Source organism: Sus scrofa, chromosome 9 (assembly GCF_000003025.6).
Source record: "Sus scrofa isolate TJ Tabasco breed Duroc chromosome 9, Sscrofa11.1, whole genome shotgun sequence".
NCBI lineage: Eukaryota > Metazoa > Chordata > Mammalia > Artiodactyla > Suidae > Sus > Sus scrofa.
Window position 1 is genome coordinate 130,963,736 of NC_010451.4, and position 19,439 is coordinate 130,983,174.

The 19,439-nt window shown below is 49.8% G+C and overlaps 1 protein-coding gene across 3 annotated transcripts in view; it reads left to right on the forward strand.

Annotated features, from left to right (window-relative positions):
• Positions 4,473 to 19,439, forward strand: part of TMEM206 (transmembrane protein 206) — a 33,284-nt gene continuing 18,317 nt past the window's right edge. The window contains exons 1-3 of one of the 3 annotated variants that reach the window (XM_021063857.1): positions 4,640 to 4,654; positions 8,078 to 8,440; positions 8,688 to 8,784. In XM_021063857.1, coding sequence (XP_020919516.1) covers positions 8,201 to 8,440; positions 8,688 to 8,784 — 337 coding nt within the window. In that variant the 5' untranslated portion in view covers positions 4,640 to 4,654; positions 8,078 to 8,200. Of the gene's footprint in view, positions 4,655 to 8,077; positions 8,441 to 8,687; positions 8,785 to 19,439 lie in introns of all 3 variants that reach the window. The other 2 variants (XM_013979969.2, XM_005667859.3) reach the window with 2 other exon arrangements.

Below are 19,439 nucleotides of genomic sequence, written 5' to 3' on the forward strand. Positions count from 1 at the left end.
CATGGAGACTAGTCAGATTCGTTTCCACTGAGCCACAACAGGAACTCCCCTGTTCATATTTATTTATTCAACTCTTTGTGTACCAGTAATGGCCAGGCACTGTTGGAAGCACTGGGATACGCAATGAACAGAACACATGAGAATGCTGTCTCCATGGAGCTTACAGTCCAGGGCAGAGAGACTAAAAATAAATGAAAGTCAGAAGGTGGTACATGCCTGGAGTTCCCGTCATGGCTCAGTGGTTAACGAATCCGACCAGGATCCATGAGGTTGCAGGTTCGATCCCTGGCCTTGCTCAGTGGGTTAAGGATCTGACATTGCTGTGAGCTGTGGTGTAGGTCGCAGACACGGCTCAGATCCTGCGTTGCTGTGGCTCTGATTCGACCCCTAGCCTTGGAACCTCCATATGCCACAGGAGCAGCCCAAGAAATGGCAAAAAGACAAAAAAACAAAACAAAACAAAAAAAAGGTGGTACATGCCTGGGAGAAAAATTAAGCAGCAAAGGGGGGTGAACTGGCAACGGGGTTTGCTGTTTTAACAGGGTGCTTGGAGGGGGCATCCTTGCCAAGGATTGGGAGAAAGACCTGAAGGAGGAGAGGAGGTGAGGCATGGAGAGACCCAGGAGGAGGGGACGGCCAGCGCAGAGGCTCTTCGGCTCAGCATGTTAAAGCTGAGAGTCAGGGAAGGTGGGAGCTGAGGGCAGATCCTATAGGGCCTTGTAGGTCCTGGCTTTGGAAGGATGGGAACAGAGGAGTGATGTGATTGGACTTTGTTTAGCAGGTTCTCCCTGGCTGCGGGGTTGGGACTTGACCATAGCTGTGGCCACGGGAAGTAGGATTACCCGCTCGGAGGCCACTGAAAATAATTCATGAGAAATGCTGGTGGTTTGCACTGGGGTCCTGATGATGGAGGTGATGAAAAGTAATAGATTCTGAATAATTGGCTGACTTAATTTATAGTTTTTTTTTTTTTTAATCTTTTTAGGGCTGCACCTGCAGCACATGGAGGTTCCCAGGCTAGGGACTGAATTGGAGCTGTAGCCGCTGGCCTACACCACAGCCGTAGCAACACCAGATCCCAGCCGTGTCTTCGACCTACACCACAGCAACGCCAGATCCTTAACCCACTGAGCGAGGCGAGGGATGGAACCTGCAACCTCATGGTTCCTAGTCGGATTCGTTTCCGCTGTGCCACGACAGGAAAGAGGTGGGGCGTAAGTGGAAGGGGGGAAAGGGGGATGAGTCCGGGTTTTGGCCAGAGCGAAGGAGAGAATGGAGTGTATCACGGTGAGAAAGACTGGGAGGGGAGTGGCTGTGGGACAGGAAGATCAATGGTTCCACTTTGAACCAACACGAATCTCCTGCCTCCTTACAATGTGCCAGAGGGTGTTCCAAGTACTTTACATCTGTTGATTCAGTTAATCTTCCCAGAACTCTACGAATATGTAGTAATATTCCTATCTTACATGTAAGGTAACCAATGCACAGATTAAATAAACTTCCTGAGATCATAAAGTCAGTAGGACTTAAAACTGGGCAGTCTGGTCACAGCCACCCTCTGCTGCTGCTGTGTGGTCGGCCAGTGGAGAAGTGGCTTAGGCACCTGGATGTGTGAGCCTGGGCGCAGCGGCGAGCTGGAGGCTGGAGATACGCATTTGTATTCACTTTCGAAGTGTGTTAGATTCCTAGGGCTGTCATACCAAAATATGCCGAAAACTGGATGGCTTAATGTAACAGAAGTGAATCCTCTCACAGTTCTGGAGGCTAGAAGTCTGAAATCAAGGTGTCAGCTGGGTCACACTTCCTCCCAGGCTCTGGATGGAATCTTTTCTTGCCACTTCCTAGCTTCTGGTGGTAGCTGGCAATCCTTGGGATACTGCCCATTGCTTGGCTAAGGATGGAGCTTGGCCTCCTGAGCCATGACCTGTAACCAGCAGGTGAATAATTAAAGCCACCTTTAATTACTTAAAGCCACCTTTAATTGCTGCATCACTGCAATTTCTCCTTCTGTCACCATAGGGCATTCTCCCTGTGTGTCTATCTTCATATCATCTTGCATCCATCTTGTTGTAAGGTCACGGGTTATAATAAAGGGGTCACCTTGCTTCGTATGACCTCATCTTAATTAATGACATCTGCAACAATCCTGTTTCCTAATAAGGAAATTCTGAGGTACCAGGGAGGTGGGACTACAATATATCCTTTTTCTTTCTTTCTTTCTTTATTTCTTTCTTTCTTTCTTTCTTTCTTTCTTTCTTTCTTTCTTTCTTTCTGTCTGTCTCTCTCTCTCTCTCTTTCTTTTTATTAACGTTGCACTAGAGGTTCCCAGGCTAGGGATCCAATGAGAGTTATAGCTGCCAGCCTATGCCAGAGCCACCACAACACTAGATCTGAGCTGTGTCTGTAACCTACACCACAGCTCATGGCAACACTGGATCCTTAACCCACTGATCAAGGCCAGGGATTGAACCACAGCCTCATGGTTCCTAGTTGGATTCGTTTCCTCTGCGCCACGATGGGAACTCCTACAATATATCCCTTTGTGGAACACAATTCAACCCATACTAGGAATCCTTAGGGTAGAGATGGTTATTCAAGCCATGAGACTAGAGGAGACCATTCTCTCCGCCCCTAGGAAGTGAGTAGAAAGATCCAAGACCTCACTGGAGGACGGCCACCCTTTAGAGTTGAGAGGATGAGGTGAAACCAGCCCAGGAGACTGGAGAAGGAGCAGCGAGTGAGGTGGGGGGCAAATTGGGAGCGTGTGGCATCCTGAAGGCAGGGGAGGAAAGTGTAGGCGGGGGAGGGTGGGTGAGCTGAGTCCAGTGCAGCCAGTGGGTCAAGAAAGGGGAGGTCAGGAAAGTGGCTGTCTGATGTGACAGCTCAGAGGCTACTTGTAACCTTGATAGGCACCCTTTCAGTGGAGCGGAGAGCATAAAAGCCTGGTTGGTGTGTGTTCCTGTGGAGAAGGGAGGAGAGGACGCGGGGACAGCAAGTATAGCAAATTCTATTTACACGTTCATGGTCTGCGTCTTGGCTTTCCGGTGGGAAGAGCCACAAGAGCAAAGACTTTGGAGCATCCCCTTCATGTCTGTATCCCAATGCCCAGCACATTGCATCTGTTAAACCATGTCCAATATTGTGTTAGTGTCTCCTTCTAATGTGGAAGCCTGTAATTTTCCAGTTTGGTCACAGCAACAGGAGTAGAGAGGAATGATAGGGCTGGACTAGATGTCTCTGGTTCCTTCCAGCTTTAAAATTTTATGCTTTGTGTGACTTGTTCTGTCACCCCCCCCACACACACACACCCACCTTCTAGTGATGCAGCAAGAAATTGAATGAGTTGGTTGTTGTTGTTTGTTTTGGCAAGCAACTCTTCAATGAAATGGCTGGAATAAGTGTCCCATTCATAAATTCAACAAACATTGCTGGTGCCTATGATGTGTTAGGTACCATTTATATTGTCCTGTTTAATAGATGTGAGAGCAGAGGGCCTGGGCTGGCCTAGGGTGGTCAGAAGAGGTGGTGGAGGCCTCTCACTACTAACACACTGGAGAGTCAGGGTGCTCTGATGTGGTTGCCGCTCCTGTGGTTGCCACCGAGGAGCGAAGAGGCCCTGAATGCAGGGGTTGGCAGAGCTGCAGCTGCCCAGGACACAGAGCAGCATTCACCAAGGCATCAGCAACTTCTCTCTGCTTCACCACGAAGCAGCCCAGGGCGGCCACACAGAACCGCTGTTCAGGCAGTGGGAGGAGGGGGCCGTGCGGTCCTGGATTCGCCCGCCTCGCGGTAAACATCCTATTCTCCATCACAGTCAGGGCAGGAGGCTTCTGCTGCTGTGAGGCAGGGCAGATGCATTCTAAGGCGAACAGAGAAGGGCCCAAAGTATTAACAACACCTGCGGGAGGGGCTGAGCCTGGGCAAGAACCTATTGTGTCCTGATTCCAGTGTCTGTCCCAGGAATAATGGAAAGAACTTGGCTTCTGTGTTTGTTCTTGGATTAAATAACCACTTGTTCATGGCCTTCTCCCCATCTTTTCTGAAACGTGTTACCTCAGTTTCCTCATCTGTAAAACGGGGAGGAAAATGCGCTCCTTACATGGTTCCTCGAAGGATAAAAGGCATAATTAGTGCGTGAAAGTGCTTTGTAACGTATAAAATGCGCTCCCAACATTTACGATGGTTAAAAACCACCAGGCAAGCTTCCTCTTGCAGTTAAAGATAAGGATCCCGTCTGACTTGGCCCTCTTGTTCCACTTTCTACTCATTTTCTCCGCCCTTCCCCCTCCAATAAACAGAGGAAGCAAGAGACGAAGAAAGCACGTGTGTCTAAGCGCGGGTTAAGCCTCGCTCTGGGTAAAGCGCAGGCTTCGCTGCCCCAGGAGTGCCGAGTGCCCCCTGCCCAGAACTACATTTCCCAGCAAGCCTTTAGCGGCCCCGGCGGCGGCGGAGCAAGGCGCCTGCGCCGAGTGCGGCCCCGCCTGATCTCGAAGCCCCTCCTCCGAGCCGGACTCGCAGCTCGGAGCCCGCGGGTCTGGGTGTTGCAGCGGCGGAGCTCCAGTCTGTGCTCCCCGCGGGCTGCAGCGGACTCGGGTGTGTCTTAACTCCGCTCAGTGCCATGATCCGGCAGGAGCTCTCTACGTCTTACCAGGAGGTACGAGGCGGTTGGGGAGATGGGTAGGAGGGACAGCAAAGTTTCCTGTGGGCCGGAGCGGGTCCCCGGGGGTCCGGGCTGCTGGGCTGAGGGGGGCGTCCGGGCGGGCCGAGCGCGCTTCCGAGGAGCGGTGAATGCGTCGGGTGAGCGGTCCTCGCGTGCCGAGCTGCGGCGGAGCAGGAAGGAAGCGGGGCGCTGAGCCTCCTCCGGATGCTGCCGGCGCTTGGCCGAAGGATGGAGCGGGGGCACCGGAGCCGCGACCCGTAGCCAGCAGGTGAATGATTAAAGCCTCGTCGGACCCAGGCACCAGCACAGCGGGCCAGGCGAGCCCCGCGGTTGCCCCGAGAACTCTGTTTTTTTTTTTTTTTTTTTTTTTTTGCAGCAAGTGGAAGCACCCGCGTCCTTCTCCCAGCTGCAGCCCAGGCGCGGTGGGCTTCAGCCCCCTCCCGGCGCAAGGCCTCGTGGCCGCTGCAGCTGTTACCGACAGGGAGAGTTACAGCCTGTCTGGATGGCAGCTCACTTTGAAATGGCTCTCCCCGACAGAGCTGCTTCTCGCCCCGCTCCGTGTCTCTCTGCAGGCTCGCCTCCTCTCACGACCGTAACTCCCACTTTCCAGTTCTTTGTCTCTGGTCGGTCCCGAGCTACGCGCTGCGTGCGGTTCCAGCTGTTCCCTCAGACCAGCTCCTCCTGACTCTTGCTGACACTAGTGAACTGCTCTCCTCCTCCTCCTCTAGGGCCCCAACCCTTGGTCATCTCTGGTTATCTTCCCTCCTGTGCGCCCCGCGCGCCGCTCCCCTCTCGTGCTAAGTTCAGGCAGTTCCACGTCCTCAGCCCTCAGGTTTGTGTCCCCGGGTCTGCGTTACCGCTCCCTGTGGTGTCCCCGTGCTGTGCGGATTCGTCTGGGGGCCCTGCCTTGATCCCAGAGCATCCCCCTCCCCCACCTTTTAAAAAAACGTCGAGTGTAGTTGATTTACAGTCAGTTTCTGTGGTAAGGCACAGCAACGCAGTCATACATAGAAATGCACCCTTTTTCTCTTGGTCTCTTGCGTCAGGTTCCCTTTTACGCACACCTGGTGCTGCCCTCGGTCTGCTCAGAACCGAACCAACCGAACAGGCTTTCACAGCCCTGCAGCTGTGTCTTCTTAAAAGCTACAGCTTCATCCTCTCCTCGCCCACCTGGGTTCTGGCCCACCCCCGGAACTCTTCCTTTAAAAATGTGCTCCTGCTATGCCTGTGCTCACACTGTTTCTTCTTTTTTAACCCACTTCTCAGGCTCCATGGATTCAAATTCCCCCATTATTCAAGGAGGGATCTCGCATCCCACCTGCTCCCTGGAGACTGGCTTCCCAGACAAGTCTCACGTTCTGCCGGTCCTTCTCATGGGAACTGCAGCTGCCTTGACCGGTGCTGATCAGTGTTGATGAAGGCTTCTGCCTGTGTGAATGCTCCCGGTGTGGTGCATAAAGCAGGCGGCTGAGCGCTGTGGTGGGAGGGGAAGCCAAGTTGGAGAGAGAGGAGATTTGCCTCGGGTTTGCCATTTTTTTAGTGTAGGGCCTGGGCTAGAATCTGACTCAGGACACGTTTCTGTATTTCTCTTACCATTGCCTTTATTCACAAGGAGCCGGATGGACTTTAACCAGTGCCATGGGTTCTTTGGCCCCTCGATTCTGCAGTGAGGGAATCCTAGGGAATGAGCTGTGTCTTTCTCTGACAAAGTTTTCAGGTTTCTCGGGACTAGAAGATGGTAGATACCGGGGCTTTGAAGTCGTCAAGCCCACATGGCCACCCTGGCTCTGCCGCTTGCCGTTTGTGTGGCTTTTGTCAAGTCACTTAACTTCTCTGAGCCTCAAGTTTCTTCACCTGCAAAACGGAGGTAGTGGTAGTCCCTGACTCACAGGGCTGTGAGGACTAGATGAGCTGGTATATGTGGAGAGTGCGTAGCTCAGCGCCGGGCAGGGCGACTCCTCAGCGGATGCTGGCTCTTGATAGCAGGGTGTGGGCAGCTCCTGCTTTTGGGGAGCTTTGGGGTCCCGGTTTACCGGACCATGGCCTGTGCCATCCACACGTAACCTGCCTTGTCTCCTTACCGAGCAAGGCTCTGAAAATGTTTATTGAATGTAGGCACTTATCCTGCTTGCAGGGCAAGGCCAGGGGTGGAGTCACTTTGTATTTGGGGTCCCCTCTGCCTGCCTTCTTCAGTGGCCAGTTCTGAGGTCCCCTGTCTCTCACCTGCATCAGAAGAAGGAGGCCTCCTGAGCTTTCTTGCTGGGATCATTTTGTGAGTGGGTCCGGCTCTGAGTTAGGTTTCTTTGCTGAGGGGAGGTTTTGGCTTCGCAGGATGGGGCATTTGAGAATTTGGCCAGGGCCAGGCAAGCAGGTGGGCTTGTTATGACGATAGGTAGTTAGGAGGGGAACTGGGTTAGGAGCATGTTAGGGTTGGGCTGAATTTGTTTGAGGCTTGGGTCAGGGGACTTTGCATCTTCCTTTCCTTTTGGCCAGCTGGAGCCCTGGGGACCTCTTTGTCTGTGTTCCCACTGGGGGCCTGTGTCACATGGTGCCTTCTCTAGCCCCCAGCCCTCTCTGACTTGTTGGTTTTCTTTTCTTTTGGGCTTGGAGGTCTTTAAACTAGAGGTTTCACCTGATTCTAAAGGGCAGGAGTGGAGACATGGAGAGGGAGATGGAAGAGTACTGGGTACCTGAGAGCTTTATTTTAACTCACGTCTCTTAGAGATGAATTTTTAGTGAAAATGTCTTGAGACCTTAGGCATTGACATTGTGAGCCTAAGAGAATACTTGAGAAATCTCAAAGTTCCTGTGGTGGAAACAAATCCTACTAGTATCCATGAGGACATGGGTTTGATCCCTGGTCCTGCTCAGTGGGTTAAGAATCCGCTGTTGCCGTGAGCTGTGGTGTAGGTCGCAGGTGTGGCTCGGATCTGGTGGTGCTGTGGTTGTGGTGTAGGCCGGCAGCTGCAGTTCTGATTCGACCCCTAGTCTGGGAACTTCCATGTGCCGCAGGTGTGGCCTTAAAAAGAAAAAAAGAAAAAAGAAAATACTTGGGAAATCTACCTATTCCTCCACCTCCCAATCCAGTGTTTGGTCCTGTCTGGACTCGTGTCCTGATCTCTGGCTGGTGGTTGTCACTGTCTCTAGTTGACAGGTGAGGACTCAGAGGAAGTGAGGGAGGTTGCCTGCTCGAGGGCTGCTGACCAGCACCCGGCTCTGGGACGGGCGCCCTCCCCCCTCTGTTCTGCCCTTGGCAGCCTGGGTCAGTGGCTCACCTCACGGTTCCGTCTTCTCTTGCATTTCCTCCTTCTTTGGGAAGTGGTTGAGATCATGGCCTTTGGAACTAGACCTGCTTGGATGTGACTCCTGGCGCTGTGGCCGTGGACGTGTGTGGGTCACATTGTGTTCCCCCCACAGATATGCCAAAGTCCTAATCCCCAGCACCTCTGAAAGCGACCTTATTTGGAAATAGGGTCATAGCAGGTGTATTTAGTTAAGACGAGGTCATGCTGGAGTAGGATGGGCCCTAATCCAGTATGAATGGTTGGCGTCCTTATAAGAAGATTGACCATGCGGAGACGCAGAGGCTCCACCGAAGCAGAGGCGGAGGTTGGAGGCTGGCTGCATCTGCAAGCCAGGGAATACGGAGGAGTACCTGGAGCGAGAAGAGGAGCTTGGAAAAGGTTCTTCCTCACAGCCCTCGGAAGGAACCAGCGCTGCCAGCACCTTGCTTTCAGCTTTCTAGCCTCCATACCCGGGAGGGGATACGCTTCTGTTGCTGTAAGCCGCCCGGTTTGCGGTGCTTTGTTATGGCAGCCCTGGGAAACTAACGTCTAGGGAGTGACTTGAGCGTCCTGAGCTTTGGCGGGCTCATTTGTAGAATGGGTTTGACACACCCTACATCATATGATTTGTGTGTGTGTGTGTGCGACAATGAAGTGAGAAGCAGCTTCTGCTTTCCCAGTGTAGTCCAGAAAAGCACAGCTCATGTAGCTGACTTCTTTGCCCTCTTTGTTCCTCCCTTTAGCTGAGTGAGGAGTTGGATCAGGTGGTTGAGAACTCAGAGCAGGCGGACGAGCGGGAAAAGGAGACGGTCAAAGGCCAGGGTCCAGGGATCTTACCAGGTAAGTGGGTTCCGAGCTGGGGGTGGAAGTGCGGGATAACTGTGCTGAGCCACGGCGGCAGCTGGAGGCCCCAGGCCAGGTGCCTTGCCAGCTGGGTACCTATGTCCCTGCCCCATGTCAGATCTCAAGTGTGGCCCTTCTTTTAAAGCTGTGTGGACAGAGGCTATATCCCATCTGCTCTTTTCTGTCGTCTAGTTTGAGTCAGTTCCTGAGACCTGGGCACAGGACACAGTGACAGGGCTTTAGGCCTATGTTCATCTGTTCCTTTTCCCCTAGGAACCTCTAATACCCGGCTCACTAACCAGGGCCCAGATAATGGTAGGCGTCACCCCCAGACATCAGGGCCCTCCCGTTTTGCCTCCCACTTGGGCGACCAGGGTCCTGTCAGTGAGGGCCGTCTTGGAGAGCCTTGGCGGGATGTTAGATACCGTCGACCTCATCTTCCTGCCTGCATCCTGCTCCTGAGGCTTCTGTAATGTGATGCTTTACATCTCAGGCCACGCCTTCCATCTTCCTTTGCAGTCACCTCCGGCTCTTGGGTGTTAAACGGTCCTCAGAGGCCCCCTTTGCTTAGTCCCTGGAGGGTGACTTCAGCAGGTGCCTCTGCTGCTCAGTCACTGCATGCTCACACGTGACTGCCATGGTTATATCTCTGGCCCAGAGGTGACCTGCAAGCTCCAGACTTACACATCCTGCATATCCAAATTCTCAGGTGATGGCTCTGCCTGGATGCCCTAAATGCCACATGTCCAAAATGGACCTCACGGTCTCCCACTGCCAGCCTGGCCCTCTTCTAGTGTCTCCTGTTCCCCGGAACAGCACCGTCACCATCCAGCTGAGCCTCGGAGTCATTCTTTTTTCCTTCCTTCCCTGCTTCCCCTGTTTCACTGCCTCTTAGCCATGCTGCCTTTCTCTTACTTTGGGCCTCACTCTCTCCCACCATCAAGCCTTTTTGTTGCTTTTAATTTTAATTTTTCAAAGTGTTTTATTAAAGTATATTTGAGTTACAGTGTTGTACCCATTTCTGCTGTACAGCAAAGGGACCCAGTTGTACACACACACACATATACATATGTGTGTGTGTGTGTGTGTATATATATATATATATATATATACACACATTCCCTTTTTTATATCATCTTCCCTTATGGTCTGTCCCAAGAGACTGGATCTAGGTCCCTGTGCTGTACAGCAGGACCTCATTTTCTCTCCATTCGAAATGGAAGCGTTTGCACCTGCTAACCCCAAGCTCCCAGTCTACCTACTCCCTCCCCCTTGGCAACCATAAGTCTGTTCTCTATGTTTGTGAGTCTCTTTCTGTCTTGTAGATAGGTTCGTTTGCCGTTTTGTTGTTTTATTCCTGTCTGGAATTCTCTTCTGTCTCTGACCTAGTTAATGCATAATCATTCTTCAGCTTTTGGCTCACTCATCTTTTTCCTACAAAGCCTTCTCTGACCCCTGGTTAGATCACCTCCACCCTCCAACCCTGTCACTCACAGCCTCTGCACCTCTCTCTTGCGGCTGATGGAATGGTACCATATCTGTGTTTGCCTGATTGTTTGATTAATATCTGTCTGTTCTCCTAGACTGTTAACTCTTCCAGGGTAGAGACTAGTCCATTTTTGCTCCCACCCCAGCCCTGGCCGTGCAGAAAGGAATCGCTCATTGAATGAATGAATGCATGGAGCCCTAGCTTCATGGGGGGATTGAGGGAGGAGGGATTCTGCTCCTCTCGATGCCCATATGTGTAGGGAGGGGAACAGGCTGGGAAATTCTGTGATTGTGCCTGATCCTTCGAGAAGACTTTGTAGAAGGAAGGAGGCAGGAAGGGCAGCTAGTGTTGCCTGACTGCGTCCTCTGGGCCAGGCTCTGTCAAGCCCATTGCCCATTTAATCCTCACAGCAACCCCGTAGTCATTCTCCCAGATGAGGCCCCGAGGCTTCGGGAGATTCAGTGAAGTGTGGGAAGACCGCGAAGCTGGTCAGCAGACAGGTTGGATCAAGCTCTGTTGGAGCCCAGACTCTTTCTATTGCACCCGTGATTTAAAAAAAAATATTTCCAGCATCTTTCTGAATGAACCCAATGTGTAAAAGGTCGTAGCCTGACCGCCCCCCACTCGACTTGCTCGGAAAGGTGCCGGGGATGGGGGGCCGTTTAAAAGCCCTGTGCTCTGATTTATCTTGCTTCCATAACAAGTTACCACAAACGTACTGTCTTAAACATCTGACCGTCCCAGAGGTCAGAGGTCCAAAATGGGTCTCACTGGGTAATATTAAGGTGTCAGTAGGCCCGAGTCCTTTTCTGGAAGCTCCAGGGGAAACCCATTTTAGTGCCTTTAGCAGCTTCCTGGGGCTGCCCGCATTCCTTGGCTCAGGCCCTTCTTCCATCTTCAAGTCTGTCTTGAGTCTTTTCCTGTGACACTGACTCCTGCCTCCCTCTTCCACGTGTAAAGAGCCCTTGTGATTCCATCGAGCCTGCCCAGAAAATCTAGGGTAGTTTTCCCGTTTTAAGGTCACACGATTATCAACTTTAATTCCATCTGCTGCCTTAATTTTTCTTTGCCATGTAATGTGACATATTCCTAGGTTGTAAGATTTAGGATGTGGGAGTTCCCATTGTGGCTCAGAGGGTTAAGGACCTGACGTTGTCTCTGTGAGGATGTGGGAGCAGTCCTGACCTGGATCTCATGGGGCTGGGGCTGTGGCGTGGGCCACAGTTGCAGCTCTGATTCTGCCCCTGGCCTGGGAACTTCCATATGCCGCAGGTGTGGCCATAAAAAGGAAAAAAAAGATTTAGGTCGTGGCCCCAGTCAGAGGAGGCTGGATGGAGGCAGCAGGAGGTCGGGGGGAGGCCCGACCTGGAAAAATGAAGTTTCCTTTTGTGTTTTCTTTGATAAATAAGTGCCTGGCAAATTAGGGAGTGGCTGTGATGACCTTTACCATTAGGAGCCTCTCTTTTTTACCTCAGATTCCTGGGGCCTCTGAGCCTGAGATTAGTCGGAGCAGGAAGCCAGACCTCAGGCAGAGCCAGTGTTGGGTAGTTCCATTGACCCGCAAGAGGCTTCCCTGCTTGGGGGGAACTGCGGGGCGCATCTCCTCTTTAGACCATGGACAGTCCAGTGCTCAGCAGTCCACTCGCGGGTCTCCGTCGTGACTTGGCCCGAGTTGGATGACCCGGTGTATAACCAGAGCTCATTTCCTGTCCCCGAGTCCTTTAACAATAATGAGAATGATGGCAATGATGACGACAGCTGCCACTGATTAGGTGCTTTTCTGCCTAGTTCAGGTGCTAGCCTCTACTAGGCTTGGGTAGGGCCTTTTATTTTTAAAAATGTTTTTAATTATTATTATTATTATTTTTTTTTTTTTTTTTTTGCCATACCCTTGGCATGTGGCAGTTCCCAGGCCAGGGATGGAACCCACACAACAGCAGTGACGCAAGCTGGTGCAGTGACAACGCCAGATCCTTAACACCTGCACCACAAGGACTCTAGGACTTTTTATATATACTTCATCACATAATCTTTACAGCCTCTCAGTGTGGGAGATGGTTAGTCCGGGTTTATAGACAGGGATCTGGGTCAGAGTGAGGTTAAGTGCTGTGCTCAGAGGTAATGAGTGGCAGGGCTCTAGGTGAAGCCAGGGCTGTCTCTGAATGTATTCTGACTCTGGCTCAGCTTGTCCTGGATAGAGGATGGTTCCTTGCTCCAAAATCCTCCCTTCCTGCACCGGAGTCACTCATGGCCCCTTCACCTTTATACCAAGTGCTAAAACCACACAGAGGATGAGTGAGTCATGGCTTGCTTCCAGGACAGAGAAGGCAGGCTACCCAGAGCAGTGCTTACTGCCTCTACAGAGCCTGCCCTGAGCAACCTAAGGGGGCCCTTGTCTCCCTGGCACTTGCTTTCCTAGCATTCAGTACTTTTTAAAAATTTCTCATTGGAAGATAGTTGTCTTACGATGTTGTATTAGTCTCAGGTGTACAGCAGAACGATTGTTATACATATATCCATTCTTTCTTCCCATGTGGGTGTTTTTTGTTTTTTGTTTTTGTATTTTCTAGGGCCGCACCTGTGGCATATGGAGGCTCCCAGGCTAGGGGTCTAATTGGAGCTACGGCTGCCAGCCTATGCCAGAGCCACAGCAGTGCCAGATCCGAGCCGAGTCTGTGACCTACACCACAGCTCGCGGCAATGCCGGATCGGATCCTTAACCCGCTGAGTGAGGCCAGGGATCAAACCCACAACCTCATGGTTCCTAGTCGGATTTGCTAACCACTGAGCCACGACGGGAACTCCCCCATGTGGGTTATTACAGAATTTCGAGTAGATTTCCCTGCGCTGTGAGTAGGTCCTTGTTCAGTGTTTTATGTACAATAGCGCGTGTGTATTATACTCATTCTCCTAAATTATCCCTCCCCCTCCGGGGGTTCCCCTCTGGTAACCGAAGTTGGATTTTGAAATCTGTGAGTTTGTTTCTGTTTATAAATAAGTTGTTTCATTTGTATTAGATTTCATGTAATCGGTGATCTATCTGATGTCTTTGACCCATTTCCCTTAGCACGATAATCTCTAGGTCTGTCCATGTTTTCGCAGATGGCATTACTTTGTTCATTTTGATGGCTGATATCTCATTGCATATCTGTACCACATCGTCTTTATCCATTCCCCTGTTGATGGACATTTAGGTAGCTTCCATGTCTTTGCTACTGTAAATAGTCCTGCAGTAAACATTGGGGCGTATGTTTCTTTACGAATGACGGTTTTCTTCAGATCAGTACTTTTCCCTTTGTAGCATTCGGCACTGCTGAGAGGTCACATTTATTGACTATAATTCTTTAATTAATTGTTGTCAACCCCTTAGCCCTGCCTGGAGTCCTGTGAGGCACAAAGGTTTGTCCCCTCCCTACCCTCATCGTAACTCCAGTGCCTAGAAGGGTGCCTGGCCCACTGTGGGTGCTCGGTGTGTATTGGTTCCCTGGGAGGAGAGGTGGGGATTTGGAGCAGGAAAGCATCTCATCTAAGCTGACTTGAATGAATGAATGAATGAATGAGGGCCAAAGAAATGCTAGGGACCAGTGTCCCAGGAACAAATGGATGAAGGAGGCAGGTTGGTGAAGGAAGTGGGATTAATCTGAAGGAAGGGTGAAAGGGGGCATGGCCAGGACACACGTAGAAGTGGATATAAAAATAGAATGTTTTATTTGTTCTTTTGACTGTGGCGTGTGGGAGTTCCCGGGCCAGGGATCGTACCCACGCCACAGCAGTGACCCAAGCCACTGTAGTGACAACCATGGATCCTTAACCTACTGTGCCACAAGAGGACTCCAGAAAATAGAATGTTTTACAATCGGTGGGTAGCACAGTGTGGTTGGAGCAGAGGGTTGGTGAAAGAGGCAGAGGGCGATGGGGTAGGAAAGCCAGCCTAGGTCAGACTGGAGGGTTTTAAGTGTCAGGTTGGACTTTATCTAGGGAGCAGGGAGTATTCAGAGCAGTAAGAGGGACGAAGTGGGCATTTAAGAGAGAGCCATGTGCTGGTGGGGGGGCTGGATTAGGGTGAAGTGAGGCAGCTTTGCCACGTCAAAGGCTGAATGAAGCCTGCTGTGATAGGCTGCTTTGATGTGGGGGAGAAGGAAGACTCAAAGACTCTGAGGTTTGAAGCCAAGCGAATGGAAGAATAATAACATATGGAGACAGTCTGAAGGGCGAGGGGCTGGAAGAGAAGATGCTTGTCTGCTGCGGGCACAGCAAGCTTCAGTGGATGGGCTGTATCTGGGTGGAGCTGGCCCAGAGGCAAGCAGAGGTGCAGGGCTGACAGGAGGGAGGTGAGGACCGGAGTTGTGGACGTGGGCGAGGTTCTGTAGGGGCCGGTGTAGGCGCCTGGAAGAAAGCCAGGGACACAGAATGTGGAGTGAGCAGGAGAGGCTGAGAAGAACAAGCCGGGGGCCAGAAGAGGAGGTGGGGCTGGAGGTGAACGGAGCACCGGCACCTGGGAGTAGCAGGACAGGAGGGCGGTACGAGGATGCTAGGCATTTTCCAGCCGAGGTTCAAGGTAAGCGCCCAGCTTTCAGGGTTACGTTCCCAGCGTTACTCAGATAAATACTTCCATGCTCTAATGCACGAAAGCCTCGCCTGTTCTCTCCTCTATCAGGGGAAGCACAACCGCTTGCTGTTCTTTTTCAAAGGGAGAGAAGAGACTGGACATGTGAATTGAACAAGCAGATTATTACATGAGAGTTACAGTTACATTTAGAGAAACACTTGGTTAATTAGTCATTAGAATCTGTTCTTCATGGAAACATCTGTATATTAATAGAATAGACAAAGATAAACAATCAGAGGAAAAAGGTGAGTTGGACCTCATCAAAATGAAAACCTTTTGTGCATCAAAGAGAGTATCTTATTCTGCTCTTTTTCTGGTGGGCTGATCTGGTCAGAGGGACTTAACTCTCTATGTTCAGTGTTGTCAGTTCCCAAAAGAATAGCGATATCCTGTAAATAATAGATTTTCCTGGTGTCACACTATGTCACTATCATTGTCCAGTTCCACTTTTTACTAGTAACTCTGTCGTAATACAGTGACAGATCTTAATAAATACTAATAATGTATTGACGCATTAAAAACATGACAAAGATAGTATCAAGAAAGTGCAAAGATAGCCCACAGGGTGGGAGAGATTGTCCAGTCTTAGATCTGATAAGGGGCTTATATTTAGAATGTGGGAATAATATTGACAAAATATTTAAAAATGGACAAAGAAGGGTTCCTGCTGTGGCACACTGGGCTCATCCGTGTCTCTGGAGCACTGGAACTCAGGTTTGATGCCTGGCACAGTGGGTTAAGGATCCTCAAGTTGCCACAGCTGTGGCCTAGGTCACAACTGGGACTCGGATCTGATCCCTGGCCTGGGAACTCCATATGCCATGGGGTGGCCATTAACAAAAAGAAAAGAAATAAAATAAAAATGGGCAAAGGGTCTGAATAATATTTCTCTAAAGAAGCTGTGCAAATGACTGATAAGCACCTGAAAAGGTGCTTGGCATCCTTAGTCCCGAGGGAAATGCAAATCTAAACTATGGTGAGATACTGCTGCACATCTGCAGGCATGGCTGCAACCAGTAAGCTGACAGTAAACACGTTCGGTGAGGATGTGGAGAAATCAGAACCCCCATATGTTGCTGATGGGAATGGAAAATGGTGCCGCTCTGTGGAAAACAGTCTGGTGAGACTGTATTTAACTCAGAAGGTTAAATATAGAGTTTCCATATAACTCAGCAGTTCTACTCCTGGGTATATACCCAGGAAAAATGAAACTGATGTCCACACAGAAACTTGTAATGAATGTTCGCAGCACTGTTACTACGAAGTAGAAGTAGACAAAGAGTCAGAAAAATACAGATGTCCAGCTGAGGGATGGGTAAATAAAATGGTACGTTCACACAATGGAATGTCGTTTTGCAGTAGAAAGGAATGAAGAGCTGGTACATATGCTGCAACGTGGGTGAATCTTGAAAGCCTTGAAGTGAAAAAAGTCAGACACAAGAAGAGGTCACAGGTTGTCTGATTCCGTTTGTGTGACTTGTGTAGAATAGGTAAATCCATAGAAACGGAAAGGAGCTATTGGATTGCCAGGGACCCGGAGGAAGGTAGACTGACTGCTCATGGGTATGGAGTTTGTCTTTGGGCAGTGACAGCGTTCTTTAATGAGCTCGTGGTTATGGCATACACCTTGCGAATATCTACAACTACTAATATATTCAATTTAAAAGGGTAAAGGGGTAAATCTTATGGTATGTAAATTATGTCTCAAGAACACAAAATGAAACAAAAACAACAAAACCACCACATCGCTAGAAAGAAAAAAAGGATGAGTAATTCATTTCGTCTTTACTTCAGAATGTAACTTAGCACGGCACTCTCTGCAAGGAAGAGTTTTGCAGGGTTGCAGTAGTCAGTCAGTTTCCCTTGGGAATAAAAGTCCCACGGTTTTCAGAAATTGAATTGTTTAGAGTTCCCACTGTGGTGGTGTTAAGACTCCAACGGTAGTGGCCCTGGTCGCTGTGGAGGTATAGGTTCGATCCCCAGCTGGGGGCAGTGGGTTAAAGGATCCAGCATTGCCGCAGCTGTGGCTTGGATTCAGTCCCTGGCCTGGGAACTTCCATGTGCCAAGGGTGCCACCATTTTAAAAAATTGCCCATCACACATGCTCTTAGTGGCCTGACTTGATTCTGGGGGCAAGTCTGGGTTTTTAAAGCAATTCTGTCATGGGTTTTATAAAACTCATAAGTTACCTTTCCCAAGAATATCTTGTGCGTTATTTTTGTCTTTCTACTGCTGTGAGTTTGCATATATATAAAGGATGTTTTCTGTTAAAACATGTCCATCCAACTTGCCACCGAAAGAGCCCGTGTTTGGTTTTTCTGACCGCAGAGTGCATGGGACATTTTGTCAAATATCCAGCGCCATTTTTTTTTTTTTTTTGCACACATGCAGAAATTCCCGGGCCAGGGCTCAGACCTGCACCACAGCAGTGACCAAAGCCACAATAGTGACAACGCCAAGCCACCAGGGAACTCCAAGAACCTTTTAAAAAAACGGTAAAATGTAATGGGGTCTGCTTTCAGAATTGGCGTGTCCCATATGTGGGTGATACACAGGTCTGTGTTTTATGGACATTACAAGCCAGTTTGTGGATCAATGAAAGGCCTGTGAAGAAGCTAAATTTGGTCTTTGTGAGTGAAACAGGAGAGACTGCCTGGGCCAGTGCTCCCGCGCGAGTGATTTGTCCAGGTACCTCTGCCAAACAAAGGCAAGTGATGGAATTGTCATATGACCTTTTTGTGCCTTGAATGAGTTCTTTAAGAATTTCCCAGAATAGGTAGGATGAGATTGATCTCCATCCCTAAGCATCATGAAGGCAGAGTATTTCCCATCATGTTGTCCTGGCTGATAGAGGCAGTACCTGCCCGCAGATGCCTGTCCTTGCTCATCTTCATTAGATGGTGCAACCTGGATGTAGTACGCATTTTTTACCTTAAAAATGTCCTGCTTGTTTGGAAGTTACATCTTTTTCAATCAGATCTTCTTTTATCACCGTCATTAACTGGAGTCTTAAGGATTAATGCTCAGTGTCGTGTAGGGAAAGAGTGTGGAGTCAGGGTTCCAGGACCCTCATCTGTGCCAGTTGTTGACTGTGGGACCAGAATCACTGCACAAGGAAAGGGGTTGGACCGGGTGACAGTGTAAGTTCTTATCAACTCTTGAAACTTCCTTTTTTTTTTTTTTTTTTAGTGTCTTTTCTAGGGCCGCACCCTCGGCATATGGAGGTTCCCCAGCCAGGGGTCCAATCTGAGCCGCGTCTGTGACCTATACCACAGCTCATGGCAACGCCGGATCCTTAACCCAGTGAGGCCAGGGATCGAACCCACAACCTCATGGTTCCTAGTCAGATTCGTTAACCACTGAGCCACAACAGGAACTCCCTCAACTCTTGAAACTTCTGTTAAGATGTTATGCTCCAGCTCAGTCATTCCAAGTCTCTTCACTTTCCTCTGTGATCTTTTCATACGCTCTTAGAGTGTAGCAACCTGGCACCTGTGGCCACAGTAGCTATAAGCAGCTCACAACAGTGAATGTGCTTTTACCTGCCATGGTTTAAAGTGAACCTGTGGTTCCCCGTGACCCTGGGGCTGGGAGTGCTTTCCAAGCAAAACAGCTGTGTGTAGGCTCCTGTGTACAAACCACCATACTTTGGGTCCCGGGGCCTTGCCACCCAGCTCCTTGTGACTGATCAGCTTCTGAGCTGAGGAAGCCAGCCATAGGCTGGATACCTAGGAAGGCAGCGTCTTGTGACATGCCTAATGGGGTACCCCATACAGCATTCCCTCTGGCAGAGGGTCTGATTGCAAGATTCAGAGAGGGACTTAGAAAGTGGAGCAGGGTCAAGAGAGAAGCTTGGAGGGAAGGCAGGTGACAAAGCTGTAAGGGAGCAGACACTGACCCAGTCCCTAGTAGCAGTAAGCTGCAAAGGTAGAACCTGAGACAAAAGGAGTTGAAAAAGTGAATGTCTTGGATTCCTTTCGAGAAGACCTAGTGCAGCTTTGTACTTTGGCTTCACGTTCAGCTGCCCCAGGGATTTCCTTGGGGCTTCCCGCTTCCTCTTAGAGTAAATACCCATTGTCTGCAGTAACCTGTTTTTCACGACCTGAAGGAACCACCCAGGCACTTCTGGGAACTGGCATTCCCCGTGTGAAGTTAAGAATTTTCTAAAGTATTTTGCCAGGAACAACAAATTGGTTTATAGTTTTTTTTAATGCCCGAAATATACTACTAATCTCTGACGCATTGAAGTTAGCTTGTTAGCATTGCAAGACTTAGTTCATCTTTTTTTTGGAGGGGGGAGGTTATTCATTTAACAGGCATAGAAACACTGCATGTCTCCTGTATGAAAGACACTGTATTCTGCCTCATTTTGATTTTATCTGGAACACATTTTATCTTTTTTTAACCTTATAATTTGATGAATTTTATTATATAGTTGTAGAAACATTATCAGAACCTAATTTTAGAATATTTCCATCCCAAACCCCCAGTCCATCCCTCCTCCCACCCCCTCAATTGTCCTCTTTAGTAACCGTAAGTTTTTCAAAGTGTGAG